This window comes from Malaclemys terrapin, chromosome 6 (assembly GCF_027887155.1).
Source record: "Malaclemys terrapin pileata isolate rMalTer1 chromosome 6, rMalTer1.hap1, whole genome shotgun sequence".
Lineage (NCBI taxonomy): Eukaryota > Metazoa > Chordata > Testudines > Emydidae > Malaclemys > Malaclemys terrapin.
In genome coordinates this window covers 124,689,275-124,715,403 of record NC_071510.1, presented here as the reverse complement: position 1 = coordinate 124,715,403, position 26,129 = coordinate 124,689,275, and the positions used below count along the sequence as shown (strand labels likewise).

At 42.7% G+C, this 26,129-nt stretch overlaps 1 protein-coding gene across 1 annotated transcript in view; it reads left to right on the top strand.

The window, feature by feature from the left end:
• The window catches only part of PIK3C3 (phosphatidylinositol 3-kinase catalytic subunit type 3), a 142,164-nt gene that overhangs the window by 13,362 nt on the left and 102,673 nt on the right, over positions 1 to 26,129 (top strand). The window contains exons 5-7 of the mRNA XM_054031823.1: positions 9,253 to 9,339; positions 10,961 to 11,056; positions 24,223 to 24,294. Coding sequence (XP_053887798.1) covers positions 9,253 to 9,339; positions 10,961 to 11,056; positions 24,223 to 24,294 — 255 coding nt within the window. The remainder of the gene's footprint in view (positions 1 to 9,252; positions 9,340 to 10,960; positions 11,057 to 24,222; positions 24,295 to 26,129) is intronic.

The following is a 26,129-nucleotide window of genomic DNA, read 5'->3' as shown; positions in this document are numbered from 1 at the left end:
GACTGGTTTAAAATGGATGATTGCTTAGAGGTCAAGCTGGTAAACAATGAAGATAAATTTCATAGCAGTTTTTTCCCCGCTATTGCTTAGCTGTATGGTAGGATTTTCAGTGTTCAGTTTGAATACTCGTGAAAGTAAGAACTAACTGCTGACTAGAATCACTGACTATGGACAGGTATGATTCAAACTTTCCTACAGACGTTCTTTTGAACCTTAATTCTAGACTGCAGTATCCCTATCATTCCATTCTTAGGTTCCTTCTAACCGGTTCAGCATATTATGCTGATTTTATGTACAGAATCTGTGAAATGGACAAATATCAAAGAAGTGAATGTTGTACTCATTTTCATGAGGGTCCTGACCTAGATTTGAATCCAGATCTGTTGTGATGAAAGGCTAGTATAAAAAGTAACTTCAGTACCAGCTCATTCAAATGTATATAGCAGCATTGCTTAGTGTATTTGGCATATGCATCAGTCTCTGACATCAGGCCAAAGTTAATAGGTGTTTGGTCTGATGTGAAATGAGTTGGTGAGTCTTTCTGTTGAGTACCTAGAGATCAGACATCTGTCACAAAAAATAACTGACAGACCATAGCATAGAAAACAAAGTTTGGATTTATAATCCTGTAGATCAGTGCCATTCATTCTATCCCTTATGTATTCTAGGGCAGTGGTCCTCAACCAGGAGACTGGGGCCCCCAGGGGGCTGTGGTCAGATTTCAGGGGGTCCGTCAAGCATGGTTGTGTTAGACTTGCTTGGGTTCAGGGCAGAAAGTCAAAGCCCCGCTGTGCAGGACTGCAGCCTGGGACTCAAGCCCTACCACCTAAGGCTAAAGCTGAAGACTGAGTGACTGAGTAGGGGGGGAGGGATAGCTCAGTGGTTTGAGCATTGGCCTGCTAAACCCAGGGTTGTGAGTTCAATCCTCGAAGGGGCCACTTAGGGCTCTGGGGCAAAATCAGTACTTGGTCCTGCTAGTGAAGGCAGGGAGCTGGACTCAACTCAATGACCTTTCAAGGTCCCTTCCAGTTCTAGGAGATAGGATAATCTCCATTAATTAATTAATTAATATATTTATTTATTTATTTATTTTATTTATAACGTAGCTTCGTGATGCTCCCCGTGGCATGGAGCCCTGGGCAGTTACCCTACTTGCTACCCCCTAATGCCGGTCCTTTCTTTTATATGCAGAAAAAGAAGTTGTGGCACAGCTGGGCCATGGAGTTTCTGTAGCATGTTGGGGAAGGGGGGTTAGAAAGAAAAAGGTTGAGAACCCCTGTTCTAGGGGAAAGTGCAGAGGTGCTTGTGGGAGAAGAGAGCTGTCAAAGCTGGCATTGCTGGTGGAGTGATAGGGACAGTTGACACACAAATAGAGTGGCTGGATAGGGTGAGGTTAAAATGTTTGGTCTTAAGGCAAGGACAAACAGCTTGTACTTGTTGCAATGAAGGCTGATATTGGGCTACAGAGCCAGCCTTAGTACCATGGGGAATAGGATGATTTTTTCCCCAGTGGTTATCAAATGTACTTTTCTGTACAGACCTGCAGCATCATTGCTTCATAGTGAAGAAGAAAGACCTGTGTAATGTCCCCAAGACCTACATAGTGGTTGTTTGGCTCATGGTAGAAATGCTGAGACCTCCTTCCTGCAGTGAACACTTTCAGCTGCTGTTCAAAGCATTTTAGAGACTTAGTAAATTCTAATGTTTTGTCCATCCCAGGATTTTTTTTTTTTAGTATCTCCAGGAAATTCAACCTTTATGAAGACTTTTGCTTTGGTTCATGAAGTATAATTTAGATAATTGATTCTGCAGTGTAAAGAGTAAAAGAGTTTGAGATGCAGAATCATGATCAAAGCTACTTGTACAAAACAAAACCCACAAGTTGTTCGATGCAAATATATTTCTTCTGCAGTATTGCGATGTACTTTCGTGGTGCCGTTGAACGCAATTTCTTCCTCAGATTTCTCAGTAAAATCCTGGTTATCATTTAATATTAGATTGCTTACCAGTGTCTGAGGCTGTCAAAAACGTTTAGCTTTGTCCAGAGATCCATGATAGCAAGTGTACTGAATTAAGTTTTTAGATGCAGTGATGTTGTTGTTGTTGTTGTTGTGGTGTTTGGTCCCAGGATATTACAGAGACCACGTGGGTGACAAGTAATATCTTTTATTCGACCAACAGAACTTGGTCCAATAAAACCTTGCCCACCTTGTCTATCTAAATGAGTTTCTGCCAAGCTAAGATTGAACCCTAAAAAGCTACTAACTTGTGTTCTGGAAGGTGTAATTTCCTTTCTGAAGCAATGGCTTTAAAAAAAAAAAAAAAAAAAAAAAAAAAAGGTGAGGCATAGTCTTCAAGAATCTACTGATCTTTTCAGAAGCTTAACTAAAACAGTGGTAAGGCAAACATCTCTTGACCTAAATTATATTAGATCCTCATGTAAAATGTGAAATTAATTTAGAAGTACTATGCTCAAGATCTCGTTGTGCTCTCTTCTGCATATTTTATTTGATGCCCCTAAAAAACCAACAAAAACCAACCCACCTCTAAAATTATTTTATCTTATAGGATTACACGATTTGGCAAATCTAAAAAAGATTTAGTTTCAGTAAAAGAAACTTGGCCTTTTGATAGCCAAGTGTATTTTGTCTTTAAGGACAATGTATTGTGAAGGAGAAGCATGTGATTTTTTTTTTCTTCCTTTTGTGTATTGATTTAAAAGGAAAAGAGTAGCAATATCTTGGGTGGATTTGGTTTAGGTATTTATTTAAAATATAGCTGTGTGGCATGATGCTGAAGTTTCAAAAGACACAATCAGGTTTATTTTGGTCTGTTTCTTTTGATGCATTTAAATTTTTCTTTTCCTGGCACTTAGATTGAGCTGAGGTGAGCTCTTCTCACCTATTTGTTTGTAAGGGGATTGTAGGGGGATTGTATTCATTGTCAACCTGATCCTGTGATGCAATAAGCTTCTCTTGAGAGATAGTGAGTGCCCTCAACTCCCCATTTGGTAAAATTCTGATTAAAATACGGTATGAAATTCCAATTCAATATTTGGAAATTACAGTCCTTTAACATGTTGGTTAATTAACAAGTTTCTTTAATATAGGAGCCTGACAAGGAACATATGGAGGAAGTAAGTAGCAAGAGGGCAAAGCTTGTCAGCACCTGGTTTTGGAAGTGCATGCTTCTGGCACTAAACAGTCTAACGTTTATTAATAAGAAACCTTCCCACTCTGCTACGAATTGTGATTTTTGAAGTGAAAGTACCTTTAATCAAGGGCTGGGTGTTTTTTTATGGTTACTTTCTTGCTTAAAGCTTTTGATAGTCAAATTTGCCATTTCTAATATTAACCAGCACCATTTTCGAGATGTGTATGAAAGCATGCTCGTGCGGTGTGGGCATATACCTCTGTAAATGCTCTCATCCTTTCCAGTTAGAATTTTCAAAGAAGTTGACTAAAGGTATTTTTTTATAAATAAACATACATTTCTTTCCATTGCAAGGGGGCTTCCAGAAATATTCCATAAATTCATTGAATTGTCACCAGATTGGGACCCCTGCTCAGTAGGGCCTGTTCTTGCTTTCTCTGTGACCTTACATAGGAATGTAGAAATAAGTTAGAGGTGCTTCAACATCCCTTCTCTATAAGTTATTCTTCCCTGGCTGTATCCTTACAAACTGGGGAAAGGCCTGAGTAGAAACAAAATGCTGCCACAAGCAGTAAAACCTGTTCAACATTAGAGAACCTTGATAAGCTAATATAAGCAAAAAGAGTTAAACTTTTCCAGAGTAAACCCAGCCCTCAAAATAGTAGGGAACCCTACCTTCCCCCAGGCATCTCTTCCTTTTGGGTCTCCATCCCTTTATTATGCAGAGATGTTTGAGGGGAAGAGGAGATGAGATTGACTGCCCCCTCCCACCCCGCCTTCTGTGCTAGGGACTAAGTAGTGCCTGTACAAGCTGATACTATCCTATCTTTAAATGGAGTTAGGTTGATTGATTGTATAACACCACCTAGGGCACTGTTGGTACTCTAACTGGAGGGGGGAAACTTCAGACAGGCTCCTCCCCACCTCCTTCAGAAATAAAAGGAATTTTCCTCTAAAATGAAAACATACCCAAGCAGCAGCAATTTCCTGTAAGATGAGAGAGAAACCTGTAAAGGATCTGGGACCCTTATTTGGCAAACGTATTTCTTTAATCATCTCGAAAAAGCTCAGTGCTGTATATTCAGACAAATGGATAACATTGCAAGTTTGAATCCAGTGAATGGTGGTCATGCATATAACGTTTAGCCATGATGGAGTGTCTCCTAGATCTCTTCTGTTTTGTAATTCATACCAGGATTTGATTTCAGCAACACCGTTTCAGCCTTCCACACAAATATCCAGAGCAGTAATCAAATAACTAATCTCAAGGAAACCATTAATAAACTCCTTTCGTTGAACAAACTTGGCTTTCTACCTGTCTCCCATTCTCCATTGTGGTAATGCTATATAGAGAGAGCAAAATTCAACTTTGGGTTGTGCCGGCTTTTGAATGTCATAACCCGGTTGCGGGTTTCTTCAGGTTTTCCTCCAGCTTTGGTGAAGACTTTGAAAGAGAGACTGGTCCTGGCAAAAGAATACTTCAGGATTTATAATTTGAGGCATTCTGCATTGTTGGGATGGGAAGGATGGAAAATATAGATGATGTGTCCAAAGACTACCATACTGTCCGATGTACTCAGAGAGTATAGCTGTACTCTACCTCCCTGGTGTACAGTTTAATTTGTAGATTACATTTGAGCAGGTGCACATGTTGGGGGATTTACTGGAAGGATCCTCAGATCACACACACAGCTGAAGGTTAACCAATCCTGCATAATCATAATCTCTTAGCTGTTACCCTGGGAACCTACAGTTCCTCATTTAGGTAATTTTTGGCTATTTCCTGGGAGATGCTGGCTAACCTCAACTCTCATATTTTGCTCTTGTTGTCAATTAAAGGACTCTCTTTTGTGGGTGACGAGAATGCCTTAGCACCTCATAGGATCAGGTTCTTAGTGTTTGTGCTTATTTCTCTGCCACCTCCTCATCATCACTCCCATTTTCATTTGTTTCCTCTAGCTGTCACATCTTTTCATTAACCTAGTTAGTAAGATCCCTAGGAAAGGGACTATATATGGTCTTTGCAGCTCTCAGGATTTTTTCACAAAGTTGCAGCTTTGAAGGATTTTTTTTAAAGGATTCTTGTCATTCTAATTCCTGCTTTCAGTCTTGTGCAGTTGTACCCTTAACAAATTGATTGTCTTCACTTAGTTTCAGTGTACTGAAGCCACAGACTGCCCGCAGCAAGATGGCCTCCAGGTTCCTTTAACTGGAAGTGACTCTACCAGCCCTCATTGCTTCCAATGGCTGAAGGTAGCCTGCTCAGGGAACATGGTGGCCACCTTAGTTGCCATCTGAGAGATAAGCAGGAGAATGTGGGAGGTGTTGAGAATGGGATGCTGGGAGCAACGAGGAGGGAGAATATGTCAGGAATCAAAGGAATTTGAGTAGCAGATACAGGGAAATGTGGCGTGACAGAGAAGGAGAAAAATATGTAGCAGAATAAGAGGGAAATATGGGGAGGCAAATGGATGCAGGTGGTAAGGACAGAAGACTTGAGGGAGATGATGGAGAGTGAGGAGGCAGTGACCCTAATCCAGTCCTGTCCAGGTAGGGAGAGGGGTACAATGGCAGCTCCCCACACCTAAAGTGATAGGTGAGGGTAAGCAGAATCCCTTCCAAGTAGTTAACAGTTAGGTCTACACTACTTGTATCTAAGGTTGAATTTTAACTCTGTGATGATTGCATGCAAATTGGGGGCATGCTGCTTCTCTCTACAAAGGCAAAAAAAAAAAATCTTATGGCAGTTTTTTAAAAAAAATATACTTTGACTTAAAAATAAATAAGGTGTAAAAAAATCTGTTTTTCTTCTGAGAGAGGGGATTGTCTGACTCATGACTTCTGAAATTATTGCCAATGCCATGCAATTTATTCATTATGTGTTTGTACAATACCATCACAGTGGGCCCTGATTTGGGCCTCAAGGTGCTATTGTAAATATAGAAAGGAAGAGAAACTTCCGGCAGGACTGGGCTTTTTTCCTCCTGTTCCCCCCCCCCCCCAGTCAAAAGAAAGCATCTTGTGAAAAGAGTAAATGAAATGTAAATGTTTGTCTACTTCCCTTTATCCAATGGGGGTGTAAATATACAGTATGCATATTATATATACAATCATTTTATATAGTACAGACATAAGTTATGTTATCCTAATACTCATTGAGCCTGTCTATAGACACACATTGGCAAAAGCAGTTCTTCACTTTTCAGCCCTTACATTTTAGGCTTGCAGAATGGTGCTAGGACAGCCACATAACAGCAGCATATTGTGCATGTATTTTGATAGCATACTATGCCTGTGTAGTTCCACTTAATAGATTTTTATATGGCATCTGAGCTGTCGTATGCTTTGCACTCAATGCTTTTGGTTGTTGTTGTCCATATTTGGATTACTAGTATCCTGGCTATGAACAATTGCTGAGCCATAATAATTTGCTTAACAGAAGTCCTAACATAACTTTTCATAGATTCTGAGCCCAGAAAGGACTACTGTGATCGTCTAGTCTGACCTACATAATACAGACCATTTTACTTCCCTGAATTAATTTTTTCTTTGAATTAGTGCATATCTTTTAGAAAAAAACATCCAAACTTGATTTTAAAAATTGCCAATGATGGAGAATAAATCATTGCCCTTGGTAAATTGTTCAGTGATTGATTATCCTCACTGTTAAAAATGTACACTTTATTTCCGGTCTGAATTTGTCTAACTTCAATTGCCAACCATTGGAACAGGTTATATCTTTTGTGTGCTAGATTGAAAAGCCCATTATCAAATATTTGTTCCCTATGTAGGTACTTAGGGGTGACTTAAATCAGAGTGTAACCTTCAGTTTATGCTAAATAGATTGAGCTCCTTGAGTCTGTCTCAATAAGAGATGTTTTCCAACTGTTGAATCGTTCTTGTGGTTCTTCTCTGAACCCTGTCCAATTTATCATCCTCCATCTTGAATTGTGGACTCCAAAACTGCGCACGCTATTCTAGTAGCAGTTGAAACAGTGCCAAATACAAAGGTAATATAATTCCTCTACTTCTGCTTGAGATTCCACTGTTTATATATCCAAGGATCACATTAGCCCTTCTGGTAACAGCATCTCGTTGAAGCTAATTTGCTGCTGATTATCCGCAGTGACCCCCAGGTATTTTTCAGTTACACTGCTTCCCAGGATAGACTCTACATGAATATATGACCTACGTTCTTTTTTCCCTACGGTATAACTTCATATTTAGCAATATTGAAATGCATATTGTTTGCTTGCGCCCAGTTTACCAAGCCATCCAGATTACTTTGAGTGACGTGTCATATCCTTTTTTTTTTTTACCACTCCCCAATCTTTGTCATCTCAGACTTTCAGTGTTGATTTTGTGTGTTCTGCCAAGTGTTAGGGTTGCCAACCCTCCAGGATTGTCCGGGAGTCTCCAGGAATGAAAGATTAATCTTGAATTAAAGATTGTCATGTGATCAAATCTCCAGGAATTCGTCCAACCAAAGTTGACAACCCTACAAGTCATTGATAAAAATGTTAAATAGTGTAGGGCCAAGAATAGATCTTTACAGGACCCCACTAGAAAATGCTTCATGATTATCTGTTTACAGTTACATTTTGATCCCTGTCAGTTACCTAGTTTTAGATCCACTTAATGTGGGCCATGGTACATTTTGATTTTTAAGCAAACAAACAAACAAAAAAAAAAAACCCCTAGAAAAACACAAAATTAACAAGTCAGTTGCCTTACAGGAGTCTTTAATTTACAAGTCTTCAAGCCTTATAGTGTAATATAATACATTATCTTATTTCTGCTATAAAGACTGGGGACTTTTGCTGGATATGAAAGGTAAAAAATTTAAAAATATGCATGTCTAATTTTCAGAAATATCTTGTGTTTGAAATTTTACCTTAAGTTCTATGTACTATAATTTCTGTTGTTCTGGCAAAAAGATGGTCACTTTACCGTATTTCAAGGCTTTCCTAATTTCTTAGTATTAGGAAGGCCTAGCGCTCTTGTCGTTTCTTGTAAACTTTTATTGCACCCCCAAGTGATTGACAAATTGCTTTCTTCTATGTTTCTTCTTGAACTGTACAGAGTGGGCCACAGTTAATAGATTGTCTCGTAGACTGCCACTGGAAGGGGAGATAGTCACATGACATCTCTAGGACCTATGGCAATTACTTAGGCAGAATAGTAGCATTAGGAATATATTTTTAATGTATTTTAACGAGATACAGAAGGAACCAGTAACACAGGGGTCGACAACCTTTCAGAAGTGGTGCGTCGAGTCTTCATTTATTCACTCTAATTTAAGGTTTCGTGTGCCATTTTAATGTTTTTTAGACGGTCTCTTTCTATAAGTCTATAATATATAACTAAACTATTTGTTGTATGTAAAGTAAATAAGGTTTTTAAAATGTTTAAGAAGCTTCATTTAAAATTAAATTAAAATGCAGAGCCCCCCAGACCGGTGGCCAGGACCCGGGCAGTGTGCGTGTCACTGAAAATCAGCTTGTGTGCCGCCTTTGGCACACGTGCCATAGGTTGCTTACCCCTGCAGTAACATATCCTCCAGCTCTCCACAGACCACCAGCAGATGCAAGACCACAGTTTTGGAATCTCTGCTGTATGCAGTATTACTGGCGAAGACAGACTTACTGAAATCATATCTTTAAATTACTTTTAAGGACAAGAAGTATTGTTCATAAAGTTAAATGAAGTATCAAACTCTTGCAGTCACTAATTTGGAGATTTTAGATTCAGAAATCTTTCACATGGAACGAACCACAAAGCCATTAACTTTGTCATGCTAGAGTTCTGCTTTACAAATAGGACACTTTTAATATGTCATATTATTTGGAATTCAAAACTAAGGTTAGTGATGTGTGTATATATTTTATCCTTTCTTTTGTGATCAATATGTTTTGGATCCTGGGAATATTTTTATAATGCAGATTGTTTATAGGGCACGCTTTATTTGTAATGTAGAAGCTTTTTAACTCCCTCTCTTCCCATCCCTTTCATGTGTGATTGTCTTTGAAATTATGGCCTGGATGTTCTTTTTTTTAGTCACAGCAATTTAAATAGTATCACTATATATTTCTATGGCAGCTCACCAAGTCTCATCGACAAGGTCACATGGTGAAAGTAGACTGGCTGGACAGACTGACCTTTAGAGAAATAGAAATGATCAATGAGGTAGGTCATCATATATCAGCTTTATAATGGGTTTTGGGTCTTGTTGATATGGAAGCCTTGGCTTGCTTGTAAGACTGTAATTCAGATGACTTGCCCTATTTTTCTTCTCTCTTGTGCACATTAAAGGAAGAAATCAATCTAAAAAGAATGACTTTCTCTGGCGTTAGTGATACAGAGGTAGTTGAAAATAGATCTAGATATCAGTTAACTTGGTTATAGGTGCTTAAGACTGTTAGAGCATCATGGGGTGGGGCAGAATTGAAGTTGTCAAAACAACTTCCTTCAGTAAACTTCAACCCATATAAACTCTGCATTAAATTTATAATCATTTTCTAATCAACTCACAACCTTTTGTTTAAATTGATCTTGGTTTGGGAGGGAAAATATTGCATCTGGAGACTTTTTTGCTTAAATCAATTGCTTATTTTTAACCTACGAAGTGAACTGCCTCCAACTCAGGAGGGAAGTGTTAACCCACGAAGCCAAAAATGATCTCCTTAAATGGCCTATGCTCTGAAAGGTGCATAGAATGACCACCTTACTCAACACATCTGCTCCCTGTGTTGACAGCTGCTTTCTTGTGTAAGGCTGTGTCTACACTATGCAGCTTTTAGTGACACGGTTGTGATAAAAGGCGTGCAGTGTAGCTCTCCTGATGACAAAAAATTTCCTCCCACAATGATCAGTGTTAGTGTTGTCCACAGGAGAGTAGGAGAGCGCATCTGCTGTGAAAGTGCTGTTCACACCTGTGCTTGTAATGGACAAAACTTTTGTCTTTCAGGGAGTGTTTTTTTTAAACACCTCTGAAGGACACAAGTTTTTTGTCTTTTACTTGCCAGTGCACACAAAGCCTAAGAATTTTTTTTAGCTACTTGGCATTTCAATGAGACCTGCAGAGATAATGATTTGCATTTCTATAGTACCTTCCACTGGGGACTCTAAAGTGCTGTGCAAATTCTAACCTTCAATGAAACATACCTGTTTTTACAGAAGGGAGAACTAGCACAGAAGTGATTTGACCCTCGGTCAAGCAGGCAGTCTGTAGCAGAACCCTATCTTCTGATTCTCATGACTGTGCTTTAATTACAAGACCAGTCTCCCTTTCCTGGACAGTCCATACCTCCTTGGGTGGGCAGACTAATTCTCTTGTGAGTTGTGCAGAGCTGTTTACTAAGGTTCAGTAGCAGAATTTTTATTCCTGGTGATGATATGCAAATCAGAAACAACACACTCCAAGATCCCAAGTTTTATTTGCAGTGTTAGCAATTAGAAAACTTGTAAACTGAGCAGACTACATCTTGAAGCCATTGGTGTGCCAACATAGCACCATATAGTGCAACTTTAACTCTGTTGTTCCATTGGATCACTTAAACCATTTCCTCTTCTTGAATGCAAATATTTGTTGTGGAGTGTGAATGACAATATATAATGCCAGAGGAAGCTTGTGTCCTAGAGTAAGTAGTTATGTGAAATTATAAACTGAGTAATTGCCACAACATCTGATAATTTGATCCATCAGTTACAGCACAAAGGAAATATGGTTATTACTGTTAAGAAAATGCTGAAGATTGATGCTCTTCTTTAATATACAATCCACATCTTTAGTCTGTTTTCTTTTTAGAGTGAAAAACGAAGTTCTAATTTTATGTACTTGATGATTGAGTTTCGGTGTGTCAAATGTGATGATAAAGAATATGGAATAGTTTACTATGAAAAGGTATGTGCCTTGTAGGTTTTATGATCTCCTTTAGGAAGGAAAAAGCAAACTTGCAGCAAAAAAAATTACAGGTTTTCCTGCTGAGATGAAATATTTTGTTGCAAGATAGCAGTAGACAGCTGTCAGTGGCAGCTGTTTATGTACATACAAATCAAATAGTATAGCTCCAACAAGATTACAGAAGTCAATCATTCATGTAATGCAGTTCAAGATTACAGAATTTAATACGTGCAAGTGATTAAAAACTTTTTGATTTATTGTTCCCCAAATCAAGTAGTACTTTCAGAGTAGCTTTATGTAAAATTGGTTCTTGGATTGGGATAAAGAGATCTACATGTCTTCATTGGTAGACTTGATACGGGATTGCCTTATCAAAACTTTGCACAAGGGCTGTGCCAATAGACAGTCTCATTTGTCTCATTTCCCCAATATTCTTTGTTATATTTTAAAGACACATTTGATACTTTTAATAGGTTTTCATGACAATAACAAATAGATGAAATCTCTGCTTTCCTCAGTATTATATAATATTTTGCATTTATGTAGCATCTTGCTTCTAAGGATCTCAGGCCACTTTACAAACATTAACAACTCCCCCAAATAACTTGCAAGGTAAATAAGTATTCTTATCCCCATTTTACAAACGGGAAGATGAAGGTAAGAGGTTAAGTGAATTTTCCAAGACCACATTGCAGGTTGAAAAGCTGGGATGAGAATCTGGCTCTTCAGATTTTCATATGCTTTAGCCACAAAACCATCCAACTCTCCTACCTTGATGTAGTTTTTTCTCGGGTAGGTGTATTTGTTGGAGACTGATTGCAGTATATTTTTGTTTGCTTATCTAATATAGTCACATCACTTTTAATATCTTGTTCCGTGGTCTGTAGAAAATATATTATCGTAAGGTTTATAACAAACATTTGCTCATATAGGCTGGATATTATAATTATGAAGTGTTGTGTTATACAGATGTTGTATCATGATGTCCACTTTTCTGCTGCTCCCTTCGTCTACGATCTTTGAAGTGCTGCTGTTGCATTTGAATGATGCACTTCAGAGTGGAAGGACAGTTATGGAACATGCATGTGTTTTTCCCCCTACATGCACATTTGATTGTAGTGGGAACTGAATTTGTGCTGTCTTAACGTGTTGCGTATATATATTTTTTTGCTATTGGGAGAGAGAAAGCTTGGTTTTGAACCAAACAAGTAGAGGTGGTCAGAAAAATTCCAGTGACACATTTTTTTCATTGAAATTTGCCAGTTTGAAATGAAAATGGCTCCTGGAGATGACTTGATTTCAATGAAGTTCTGATGGCACCTGTCATGGCTCCAATCGCTTTCACAGAGAATTTAGAAATCTTTGGGTTTTCATTCTGAATTGGACTGAAACCAAATTTTGAACCTGAAATCCTCTACGAAACGGAATTACTTTTCTCTGCATAGCTCTGCAAACAAGCTAGGAAATGTTCTTAGAAGCATGAAGAAGGAATATAATCAAGGTATAAAACTGGCTTACTAAGCATCATAAGATAATTAGGTGGGTAACTGCACATCATAAGATAATTAGGTGGGTAACTATTTCTAAAAGTAGAAATAGCCACAATTTGAAGGACTTGTTAAAAAGCTACTTCACGCAAACAAATTCAGGACCACTTTTCTGGAAACAGCAGAAAACAGTCCATAAATTAGTTGCCTGTCTTCTCAAGTTTGTTATGCTTCCACTTAAAATATAAAGATTACCTATCCAGCATATAGAATCTAATGGAACAAGGGTAGGCTGTCACCTGTCTCTGAGTGATAGTCTAAGTGAAAATTACTTGTCACAGTTGTGTTGATAGATTTGTTTTTTGGTGTTGTGACAGAGAACCAGCCTGTTAAACAGCTGCTGATAGAATCTGCGATTCTGTGACTCAACGCTCAATTACTGTATATAAAATGAAGTGGCAGTGGCCGCTTCCTGTGTTCTCTATCCATTTAATTGTAATGCAGTATTTAAAATGTGAGGAATGCCAGTCTGCAGGTAGCAAGAACACAACTTCCAGTTTCACTTTTAGGCAAACATCACTCACTATGGAAATATCACTGTGTGAATTCCAAAATGCAAATATCTCATCTTATCTCTATGGGTAAATGAACTCCAGCACTTTTCATTAACGTGTATTTTCATATAGGGTTCAAGTGAAAACAGCATTGTATTGGGTAAATAGAGCAATTGCAGAGCCAGATCCATTTAAAGGATTTTCTCAGTAGAATATCTTTCCCAGTGTTTAAAAAAAATTAGGTTTTATCAGTCTCTGAAGCCTTGCCTGTGTGTCCATCTAGGTTCTGGATACAGATAGTTGTATCCTGCTGGTACAGCTTGGAACCCTGGTTTAACCCCATAATATGAGATCAATAGAACCCCCTGTTTGTTAGTGTTTTAGAAACTGATAAATGCTGTAATTTCAGAGAGGTGTGGCAGAACCTTGCTTGATCAACACTTTGCTTTACTGTAACACACTATAATCTGCAAAATTGGCAGTGTCTCTCCACCTTTCATCAAAGAATAAATAGCAGAGGACTTACATTTGTAAAAATGGCATTTTTGGAATATAGTGGAGTATAAATATTTTATAGCATAATATTAAACAATTAAACCAAACTCAAAACGAACTCTGTATTCTTTTGAGGTTTGGCTAGTGGCGGATTTTGCCGCCCCTAGGCCTTAAATAATTGCCGCCCCGGGCCCCATATGAACTTGTTTTAGTTTTTTTACAAATTCGTTTGATTTTAGTTCAATCTAAATATCATTAAAATAATTGAACATTTATAAGTTTTATTATAAATAAAATTACAAGTACAGTGGACCCTCGCTTGAACACGCATCTGTATACCACGATTTCGCTTATAGCCCGGGAATGCGCATGGATCCAAAACTGAGAATCCATGCTTAATTTCTTCCTTCCAGTCATATTATTAACGTTTAGCATTCTCGTGAGTATGTTTACTAAATGGCGTCGTGCTGTCATTGGTGATTTCAATACGTGCTATGATTGGTAGAATCGCAGCATCACTGATGCTGTGATTACAAAAATGGTGCTATTAATAAATTTGTTGGCCTAGGCGATAATACGACGCTGGGTTTGGCCTCACATTTGTTTGAGACCTCCATGGCAAATTAGCAGGTAAACAATTGTTGTCATGAATTATTGAGCTTACACAGTCAGGGACAATTTAATAGATATTGATGTTCTTTGAGTGAAATAGAGGGGTCAGAGTTGCACATTCCCTATCCATTTGAAAGGTGGGTAAAACTGCCAACATCCTTAATCTGTTGACTGATGTCATTCTGTCTGTCTCCAGGGTATTTCATAGAATAGCTATATTTCAGAATAGGCTATCTTTAATGAGAGAATTTGGCCCATGAGAGCAATGCTAGAACTCAACCAACTTGCAAATTCTTGTTACAGTTTAAGGGTTTTTTTGTGCTAAAACATAATGAAATTGTAAAGACAGAGTGTCCTTCATTTGAGCTGAATAACTAAAGTAAGCAAAAATAGGTCATTCTGGTTTCAACTTTTATGTGCAATCTAGAAAAATTGGTGGGCTGACCTGTTAAGTAAAGTTTTTGCTTTATTTTTTTAGTTTGACTTTTCACTGTAACAGAACAGCATGGTGATAGAAACACTTCACCTTTTTGTTTTAAACTAAAATATTCAAAGCTGAAAAAATACAGATGAAATCTTAGAAAAAAGTGAATTCTTGGCTTTCAAATCACTAGTTGAGCACTAGGGCTTGGAACAGTTTACTGCTATATCAAAGTCAATTGTAATAGTATTTTAGGTCTTTATAAGCTTGCCACTGTTATAAATCATTAAGAAGTTGGCTGTTTCTTTTTTCCAGTGGTATAAGATTTTTATTTATTTATTTATTTATTGAGCCTGGGGATGCAAGGGATGTCAGACCTTACTGATTGTATTGCCTTTTTCTCACCTAAATTTATGATTTGTGGTTGTAGATGAAGGGGAGATTTTTCAAAGGTACAAAGGGGAGTTAGACTCTCAACTTCCACTCGATCAGTGGAGTTGGGGCACCTCTCCCCCCCTTGGGGCCTTTGAAAATCTCCCATTAATGTTTTCTACTATTTAAAAGATAGAATTCGAGGCTTTCAGGTGAGATCAAATATTGATTTCTAGTTCTGGCATTCTCCAGAACAAGGCTGATTAAAGTCACAACTTAATTAGTGGATAAAAAGCAAGACAACAGTCAGAATGTTTTGTTGGTAAGAAGCAATACCTTGTGACCTGGCAGGTGTACAAAAGAATGGTTTACATCACTGGAGAAAATGGTGCCCAATTAACCAATCAAAAAAACCATCCCTTTCTAAATTAGCTCAGCGAAGTACTCGCTCTGTCAAGGCTGCTTCCCCACTCTGAACTTTAGGGTACAAATGTGGGGGCCTGCATGAAAACTTCTAAGCTTAACTACCAGCTTAGATCTGGTCCGCTGCCACCACTCCCAAAGTGCTAATTCCCTTCCCTGGGTAGCCTTGAGAGACTCTTCACCAATTCCCTGGTGAATACAGATCCAACCCCCTTGGATCTAAAAACAAGGAAAAATCAATCAGGTTCTTAAAAAGAAGGCTTTTAATTAAAGAAAAAGGTAAACATCATCTCTGTAAAATCAGGATGGAAAATAACTTTACAGGGTAATCAAACTTAAAGAGCCCAGAGGAATCCCCTCTAGCCTTAAGTTCAAAGTTACAGCAAACAGAGATAAACACGCTAGCAAAAAGGTACATTTACAAGTTGAGAAAACAAAGATAAAAACTAACACGCCTTGCCTGGCTGTTTACTTACAAGTTTGAAATATGAGAGACTTGTTCAGAAAGATTTGGAGAGCATGGATTGATGTATGGTCCCTCTTAGTCCCAAGAGGGAACAACCCCCAAAACAAAGAGCACAAACAAAAGCCTTCCCCCCACCAAGATTTGAAAGTATCTTGTCCCCTTATTGGTCCTTTGGGTCAGGTGTCAGCAAGGTTACCTGAGCTTCTTAACCCTTTACAGGTAAAAGGATTTTGGAGTCTCTGCCAGGAAGGATTTTATAGTACTGTACACAGGAGGGCAGTTATCTTTCCCTTTATAGTTATGACAAGCTCACTGGTCCCTAGCAGGTACTTCTAAATAGTCCAGGGCTGAATTTAGTAACTACGCTTATCTGAGGTCCAGAAAATTTCAGTTTCTTATTTTAACGTGATACATGTTCTCCTCAGACCACCACAAAATGTTCACATTTAAAAAATACTGTCTTAAGTCAGAAGACAATGAGTGGGTAGGATTTTCTAGAGCTGTCAGCATTGGCCTAACTCTGTTCTCATGGAAACAAATGGCTCAGTAAGTGTGTGGTGTGTGTGTGTGTGTGTGTGTGTGTGTGTGTGTGTGCGCTTACTTTTTAAATTAATTATTTATTTTTTAAAATAATCTGGAACTCTTGAGTCTTTATCCTAACTGTTACTAATTCTTTGTGTGGTCTCGGTCAAGTCACTAAGGGTACACCTACATTTGAGCTGAGAGGTGTGATTCCTAACTTTCATAGCTAGGCTCCAGCTAATGCCTGAAAATAGCAGTGTGTCCACAGTAACATGAGGAGCAGCTCTGAGTATAATCCCGCCTGACCCCCTGGGGTACTTCTGCGCAAGCTAGGAATCACCTCTCACAGATCAAATGTAGATGTACCCTGAACCTCACTTTACCCATCAATAAAATGAGGATACCTACCTATCTTGTGGGGTATTAAGATTAATGAACTAATGTTTGTACATCAATTTGAAGATGTACTAAGTACTAAATATTTATTCTTAAATGCATTATGATAAACTGAACAAATAGAAAATGCGAAAGGGAAAACATCATAACGCACAATCCACAGATGAGTTAATTGTATGTTTTTAGAGGTTTCGGGGGGAAAACTCATAATATAGGATTAGCCATAGTTAAAGTGGGCGGGGGGGGGGGGGGGGGGCGCGGAGGAGGGTGGCGGTAGTGGTTAGATAAGTAGTTCTGCTTTTATACTAAACCTCTCCCCCACTACTCATTTTTCCTCATCTGCCTGCTGCTGCCCGTCTAACACCTCACCTAGATGGTAAGCTCTCACGCACAGGGACAGATCTTCTTTGCTCCTTGTCTGTATAGTGTCTGGCACAATGGGGCCATTGATTCTTGGTTGTCACCCCCAAGCAGGTGCTCCTGTAATAGAAATAATAAATATATACTGTAGGGCCATAAATCTTAATTAACGCCAGTCACCATCTATGCAATTTGTTATTTCATTTTGTAATTGAATTGAGCAGAACTGGAGAGGATTGTCCCTTTTCTTTGACTTTTTTAACTTGAATTTTTAAAAATTCAAAATCTTAAATTACCTAATATGAAAAGCGATCATACATTTATTCACAGGCTAAGCTTAGCACCATCCACATATTATATGTATCTTACTTGGCTAAAAAGTATTGTTTACTTTTATGTGTGTTATCAGAATTGTGTATGTAAAAAAGCTACCGTATTACTGCATTTATTAGCTTCATCTGCCTAAAAAATTGCTCCAATGTATACTTAATTTACTGGTCCAAAACCAAGCTTTTGCTCTAGTCAGCACTGTAGAATCGATATATGTGCAGAAAAGTGAGCTATATATTAGTCTGCCTCATGCATCATACACAAAACTGCTAGCTATGTTAAAAAAAAATGCTCGTACTGGTAAGGAGGGGAAGCAGATTCCTTCTAATTCCCAGTTCAAACTAGAAACGGATAGCTTTGTGCCATTCTGCAGTTTCTAAAAAGATGTTTCCCAAAATGGTGATCTGTGTTGCATTCTATCCTGAACCCTCAGTATAGGGTGTGTCTCTGTGTGTTCATTTTCCCTCAACTTCAGCAAATACTCCAAATCAGTAAACCCATATTCTTTTTTGAGTGATTGTTCATATCCATTCCAAGCAGATGTGTGCGCGCCGCGTGCACGCCAGCTGGAAGATTTTCCCTTAGCAGCGTCTGTAGGGTCGGCCTTGGCGCCCCCTGGAGTGGCGCCTCCAGGGAGCCCTATGTAGGGGCCCGCCGACCCTCCACCCTCTCAGTTCCTTCTTACCGCCGGTGACGGCTAGCTGGAACTTTGCTTGCTTGCAACAAGCATAGCAGTGTCCCGTTTAAGTGTATATATTTGATTCCTCTCTCATAGGTTAGAGTTAGTGTTAGTCGTAGATAATTGATAGTTGTTGGTTCTTTTTCCCCCAACGTACTCGTCGCCCCGCTGGGGCATGCCTGCGTCCCCAGGGTTTAAACTCTGCAAGGACTGCGGGAAGTTTATGCCGAAGAGTGACCCGCACTCTTCCTGCTTAAGGTGCCTCGGAGAGAGCCACCAAAGAGACCGGTGCAGTATCTGCAGGGAATTCCGTCCCAGGACTCTTAAGGACAGAGAGCAGAGACTCAAAGTGCTCCTGATGGAGGCGGCCTTAGGGCCACACTCGGACCCTGAGCCTGCCGATCCGGCGCCCAGCACCTCATCCTCGGTGCGCAGCGCCCCGGCACCGCTAACAAGACAGGAGGCCCAGTCTAAGACCTCTAAGTCCCGGCACCGGAGAGAAGCGGGACATAGAAAATCGGCCTCCGTAAGGCACCGATCACCATCTCCAGTGCCCGCGAAGAAGAGGAGGCCGGTGAGGGGCCGATCACCCCACCAGGACCTTAAAAGGCCGGCGGCGTCCACGAGCGCAGTGGGACAAGCTGTGCCACAACCGCACCCTCCCACGGTTCCATAGACTCCCATCCTGGTGGGGGTGCGGTTGAGACTGGTCAAGATCCCCGGACCTCAGCGAGGATGTGCGTCTCCCATCGACGCTGGAGGCGTTCGAGGCCGCCTCTGACTTATTAAGCCTCCCGGTGCCGGCCTCTCCACACCAGTGGAAAGAGCCGCTGAACATGGCCTGCCCCCCGATCCAATCAAAGGGCAAGCCAGCCATGATGTCGCCCCAGTCCCTGCCCCACGCCGCCCCAGCGGCACTGGCGCAGAGACAGCGTTCCCCGGCTCCGTGGCACCGCCCCCCGGTGACAGTGGGTACTGCTTCCCCTCGGTCCTCCTATTTGGAGACCTCAGACTTGGAATCCTACCTCTCCAGTAGATCGAGGAGCAGGAGGTCGGTTTCACAGGCGAGCCAACAACCTTACCTGGGCAGTGGCAGCAGCAGTGGCAACCGCCCTCCCAGTGGCCATTCTGGACTCCCTGGGCTTACCATCAGACCATGGGACAGGTGCACGGCCCGCTCTCCAGGTCTGCATCGGTCTCCTCGACATCGGTGGGTCCGGCGCAAATGCCTTCACCACCGGCACCGCCGTCAGACAGGAGTGTGCCTCAACAAAGCCCGGCACCCCCTAGCCAGACACCGGCACCGGCGGGGACCATGGTTCTGACACCGCAGGCACCGCCCAGCACGCCTCGTCGTTCGGTGTCGACCTCGGTACTGGCCGCAGTGCCGCATCTTGCATCCGCACTAGCCATGCAACCGCAGTACCGTGTGCCGGAGGCCCCTGCAGAGACTGAGGGTACAGAGGAAGGCTCTTTGCAAGTGATCTCCTCCTCTTCCTCTCCAGATGAGGCGGTTGCGGGAACTTCAGCGGCACTGGCCCTAGAGCACAACCGGGTGCTTCAGCAGCTACTTAAGATTGCAGCCCAGAGCCTGGCAATCCAAGCGGAGGAGATCGAGGTGGATGTGGATCCGGTAGTGGACATCCTGGCCCCCTTCGGCCCATCTAGGGTTGCCCTACCGTTGATCAAAACGATAGCTGATATGTCCCGCACCTTGTGGCAGACACCAGCTTCGTTGGCCCCCACGGCTAAAAAGACAGAGGCGCTACTTTATGCCCTCCAAGGGCCATGAGCACTTGTATGCCCACCCTCCCCCGGACTCTCTGGTTGTGGATGTGGCCAACCAAAGGGAGCGTCAGGGGTTCCAAGGGTCTACACTGAAGAACAGGGAGGCCAAAAAGTTGGACCTATTTGGCAGAAAGGTGTACTTAACAGGGGGTCTGCAATTACGTATAGCCAACCAACAGGCTATAGAGAGGCGGTATGGACACAACACGTGCTCAGCATTGTCCAAGTTCGCTGAACTCCTTCCCCAGGAATCGCGAACAGAGTTTTCTGCTATAATAGAGGAGGAGAAGTTAATTTCCCAGGCATCCCTCCAAGCAGCCTGGGATGCGGCGGATGCAGCCTCCCACACACTGGCAACTGGGCTGGTTATGCGGCGGGGAGCCTGGCTTCAGGTCTCAGGCCTTCCACATGAGGTCCAACAGACCATCCAGGACTTCCCTTTCAAGGGACCCATGCTCTTCTCCGAAAAGACAGACAAGAGGCTCCATAGCCTAAAGGAGTCAAGGGCTATCCTACGCTTGCTGGGTTTGCACACCCACCCACCCAATGCAGGCAATTCAGGCCGCAGCCGGCCCCGTGACCTTACCAGCCCCAGAACCGCACAGATGCCTCGCGTAGGCGGAGCAGAAACGGCAGAAGGAGGCAACAACAGCCTTCTGGCCAGTCCGGCCAGTCACGGCCCCCGTCAAGGCCTAGACCCCAAATTTGATGGTGCGGTCGGGGACGACTTACCGGTCTGGACTCTGAATCCTACCAACCCTACCTCTTCATCACGTCTGTCCCCCTTCTATCGTGCATGGTCCCGAATTACATCGGACAATTGGGTGTTCCGCACGATAGAGAGGGGATATTCTATCCAGTTCTCCCTCCCTCCCTCCCCACCAGCCCCCCTCCCCGTCCCTCTTCAGGGACCCCTCTCATGAGCAACTTCTAATTCAGGAAGTGCAGTCCCTCCTCGTCGCAGGGGCAGTGGAGGAAGTTCCTCAGGAACTCAGGGGCAGGGATTTCTACTTCCGGTATTTCCTAATACCGAAGGCGAAAGGGGGCTCAGACCCATTCTGGACTTGCGGCATCTGAACAAGTTTGTAAAGAAGCTCAAGTTCTGTATGGTCTCCCTGTCCTCCATCATTCCCTCCATGGATCCAGGGGACTGGTACGCCACCCTCGACTTGAAGGACGCATATTTTCATATTGCAATAATTCCCCAACACAGGCGTTACCTCAGATTCGTCGTGGGCAACGCCCATATACAGGCACAGGTGGAGGCTCAGGTGGTCTTCATTAGAAGGACCTTCCTCGAGCTTGGCCTCCTGCTGAACGAGGCCAAATCCACCCGGTCTCCTATCCAGAGGATAGAATTTTTAGGGGCAGTTCTGGACTCGACACAAGCCAGAGCATACCTACCGGAGTCCAGGTTCCGGTCCATGTCCGACGACATTCTCGGTCTCCGACGTTTCCTGACTACCACAGCGAGAAACTCAAGTTGATGAGTCCTATGGCGGCATGCACCTATGTGGTGAGCCACGCCAGGCTCAGGCTGCACCCTCTCCAGTCCTGGTTAGCGACTGTATACTGACCAGCCAGGGATGCGCTGGACTCTGTGGTGACGCTTCCCCGAAAGGTGCTAGATTCCCTTCAGTGGTGGCTCGACCCGCGGGAGGTTTGCGCGGGACTACCCTTCGTCAGCCCCCAGCCATCCCTATCCTTGGTAATAGACGTGTCAGATCTGGGGTGAGGGGCGCATCTGGAGAATCTCAGGACCCAAGGCCTTTGGTCCCCAAAGGACCTCTCCCTGCACATCAATGTCAGGGAGCTACGGGCGGTGCATCTAGCCTGCCCGCCCTTCAAATCTCGCCTGGCGGGCAGGTGTGTTGCAGTCCTCATGGACAATACTTCGGCGATGTTCTATATTGACAAACGGGAGTGCACGCTCCTCTCCCCATGCTGGGAAGCCCTCGCATTATGGGACTTTTGCGTACAGAACGCAATTCACCTGACGGCATTCTACCTCCCGGGTGTGGAGAATGGACTGGCGGATGCCCTCAGCCGCTCGTTCCATGGTCACGAGTGGTCCCTTCGCCGAGATGTAGCACGCTCAATCTTCCGTGTTGACGTTTCTGCTCCCTCATGGGACGCAGTCCAGTGTCTCTAACAGATGCCTTCCTACTCTCATGGGAAGGCGGCCTGCTCTACGCCTTCCCCCCGACTCCCATGGTTCACAGGGTACGCCTCAAGATCCGTAGGGATCACGCTCATGTCATCCTGATAGTGCCGGTGTGGCCCCGTCAACACTGGTACACGTCGCTGCTGCACATGTCCACACGGGTGCCCCTCATGCTGCCCCTGCTCCCAGACGTGATCACACAGGATCGGGGCCACCTCCACCACCCGAACCTGGAGTCGCTCCACCTCACAGCCTGGATGCTCCATGACTAAACCCTGTGGAGATGCAATGCTCACAGCAGGTCAGGCAAGTCCTCCTCAGTAGTAGAAAACCCTCCACCAAGGCCACATACATGGCCAAGTGGAAACGCTTCTCCATCTGGGCCGAACAGCAGGGATAGACTCCATTGCTCGCCCCGATCCCTCTCATCCTGGATTACTTGCTTCATTTGAGACAGCGAGGACTTTCCCTCTCTTTGGTTCGAGTCCACTTGGCGGCCATCTCAGCGTTCCACCCAGGAGCTGAAGGTGGTTCAGTTTTCGCAGACCCATTGGTTTGTCGCTTCCTCAAGGGTCTGGATAGACTGTTCCCGCATGCTCAACAACCAGCCCTGGCTTGGGACCTCAATTTGGTCCTTTCCACTGTCACAGGGGGCCCCCCTTTGAGCCCCTGGCTACGTTCTCTCTGCTATATCTCTCATAAAAGGTCGCATTCCTAGTGACTATCACCTCGGCCAGGAGGGTGTCGGAACTCAGAGCACTGACGTCCGAGCCTCCATACACTGTCTTCCACAAAGACAAAGTCCAACTCAGGCCACACCCAGCGTTCTTTCCGAAGGTGGCCTCCCAATTCCACATCGCTCAAGACATTTTTCTCCTGGTGTTCTATCCTAAGCCACACTCCTCCGGCACGGCACGGAGTGTAGGCTGCGTTCCCTGGACGTTCGCAGGGCCCTGGTATTCTATATTGAAAGAACCAAACCGTTCAGGAAATCAACCCAACTCTTTGTTGCTGTGGCCGACAGGATGAAGGGACTCCCTGTCTCATCACAGCGTATCTCCTCATGGATCTTGGCCTGCATCCATGAATGCTACGGTCAGGCTAAGGTGCCTGCCCCACCGATCACGGCCCACTCCACAAGGGCACAGGCCTCCTCCATGACGTTCCTGGCTCAGGTCCCGACACAGGAAATATGCAGAGCTGCCACGTGGTCCTCAATCCACACATTTACGTCGCACTATGCCATCACGCACCAGGCCAGAGATAATGCAGCCTTCGGCCATGCAGTGCTCCAATCCGCAGTGAACTCTGACCCCAATGCCTAAACTCAGGCTTGTGAGTCACCTGCTTGGAATGGACATGAACAATCACTTGAAGAAGAAAAAATGGTTACTCACCTTTTTGTAACTGTTGTTCTTCGAGATGTGTTCATTTCCATTCCAATACCCACTCTCCTACCCCTCTGTTGGAGTGCCGGCAAGAAGGAACTGAGGTGGTGGAGGGTCGGCGGGCCCCTATATAGGGCACCATGGAGGCGCTACTCCAGGGGGCGCCAAGGCCCACCCTACGGACGCTGCTAAGGGAAAATCTTCCGGCTGGTGTACACATCTCGAGGAACAACAGTTACAAGAGGTGAGTAACGATTTTTTTTCATGATGGGACATTTAAATTTTGTCCATAAGTGTTTTGGCTACAGCTTTTGAAAATTGTTTGCCCACACAATGGGGCCCTCTAAGCACTCCCGTAACAGATACATCCTAATAATATTGGTAAAAATTTCCATCCATTTTTTCTTCACTAAAATGCTAACGCTGATGAAGTTTTAAAAATTATACTTCTTTCTAAATTTGTCTCACAAACAGATGGAGTTTATCCTTCGGTCTCCTATTTTCTTCTATCTTCTCAACTTTGTCAAAAATTAGCTAGAACAATTCCTTTCTATATTTTCTTATCCTTTATGCCTTTTGTTGGTTATCCATTGAAAGTTTAATTGCTTTATTTTCTCTTGAATATGGAAAGTAGTAAATTCTGACAGAAGACACGTTCATTATAACTTGTGAGACATTTATTGTGCCTTTCAATTATGTTGCTATCCAGGATGGTGATGAGTCCTCTCCAATTTTAACAAGCTCTGAGATTGTTAAGGTTCCAGATCCCCAGCTGTCTATGGTGAGTAATTTTCTGTGCAACACAATCCAAATCATAACAAAACTTCATTGTGGGATGCTGTGAAGTTCTTACAAGTGGCAGAGAAAAACTCTTGACAATTATATCTCCTATGGTCTCAAATAAGTTTAATTGCAGCATCAAGTTGTGGCTACTGCCAGTGTGTTAAGTCTTAAGTAAATCTAGTCAAGAAATAGTAGTGAGATTTTTAAGTTATTGTCAGTTTGTTATTAGGATTGGTGGGATGGTCAAATATTTTTAGTTCTTCAAGTGTCCTCTGCATATTCCCATTCATGGGACTTGTGCTGACTGGTTCAGCAAGACCTTAGAATCTCCTGATAGCAGTGCCCGTTAGGATGCCCCTGCGGCTTCACCCCCACCCTAGCACTTGAGCATACTCTGAGGGTGTGGGCATAAAAGGGGCATGGCTCTCATTGCTTCCTCAGTTCCTTCCACCCACAGCAGTGACGTGAACCTGTCTCTGTTAGTGAAATATGAAAGTACGGACCTAAGACTCCTCCATCACAAGTACCTATCTTTTTTTCTTAGTTCACCATTTCCAGTACAGAGTCTTACCCTTTGGCCTTTCCACTGCACCCAGAGTTTTTACAAAATGCCTGGCTCCGATAACAGTGTATTTGAGGAGGCAAGGAATTTTCATCTTCACTCACTTAGTTGATTGGCTCCTGAAGGCTCCCTTTGAAGATTTAAGGAAGGCCATTCGGATTATTCATTCTGTGTTCAGAATGTAGGTTTTTGGTTGACTGTGTCAAGACTTATGGTGTCCACAACATATGTGACTCTGTATGCCAGGCTCAGAATGAGGCATCTTCAGCACTGGATCCTAAAGAACTTCAATCCCATTATGGACTGTATGCTAAAAGTACTCACTGTTCCGAGGAAAGTGTATCTTCCTCTAATGTGGTGGTTGAAACCACAGAATGTCCTCAAGGGAATTTTGTTCAACCCAGCTCCTTCTTCATTGTTAATAATTACAGATTCTACAAAGATAATGTAGGGAGGGAGGGGGACAACTTTGCAGTATGTTTATTCGAGGTCTTTGGACCTACAAAGAATCCCAATTACATATAAATGTACTGGCACTGAGGTCAATCCAAAGCGTTTCTTTCACAGGTGCGGAATGAGGTAATTCAAGTAGCCATGGGCAATGTGTTGGCAGTGTATTATTTGAACGAAGAGGCGCTCGGTTTTCTCAACTATGCAAAAAGGCAATAACACTTTTAGACTGATATATCCAGTAAAATATATATCCAATTGCCCAACACAGTGTGATTGCAGATCAACTGAGCAAAGATTTGTTGCAGATGCACAAATGGTCTCTAAAGAATTCTGTTACCCAGGATGTTTTCAGCCTTTGGGGATTTCTGGTCATTGGTCTCTTTGCGGCAAGATTCAATTCAAAATGTCCCTGTTCTTTGCTCAAGAGCTGGCTCAGGCAGTCTGTCATTGAGGGATGCATTTGAATATGCATTGCTCCCATTTTCACTTATCACCAGAGACTTAAAAAAGATACGGCAGGATTGAGCCAGGGTAATTTTCATTGCTCCAACAGGGCCAAGGCAACAGTGGTCCACCGAGTTAGTCCATTCATCCAACAGCAACTACAAGATGCTTCTGTTATCAACAGACCAGCTGTTACAGGTCTTCCATCCAGATCTCTGATTGTTACATCCACCAGCATGGGTAATATGCCTTTGATAGAGTCATAAAGATCGTGTTCTGTTGAGGTGCAACAAGATATAATTAATTCCCGAAAGCTGTCAAATAGTTACAAGTCCAAGTGTAAAAGGTTTGTTTTATGGACAACTGAAAGAAGC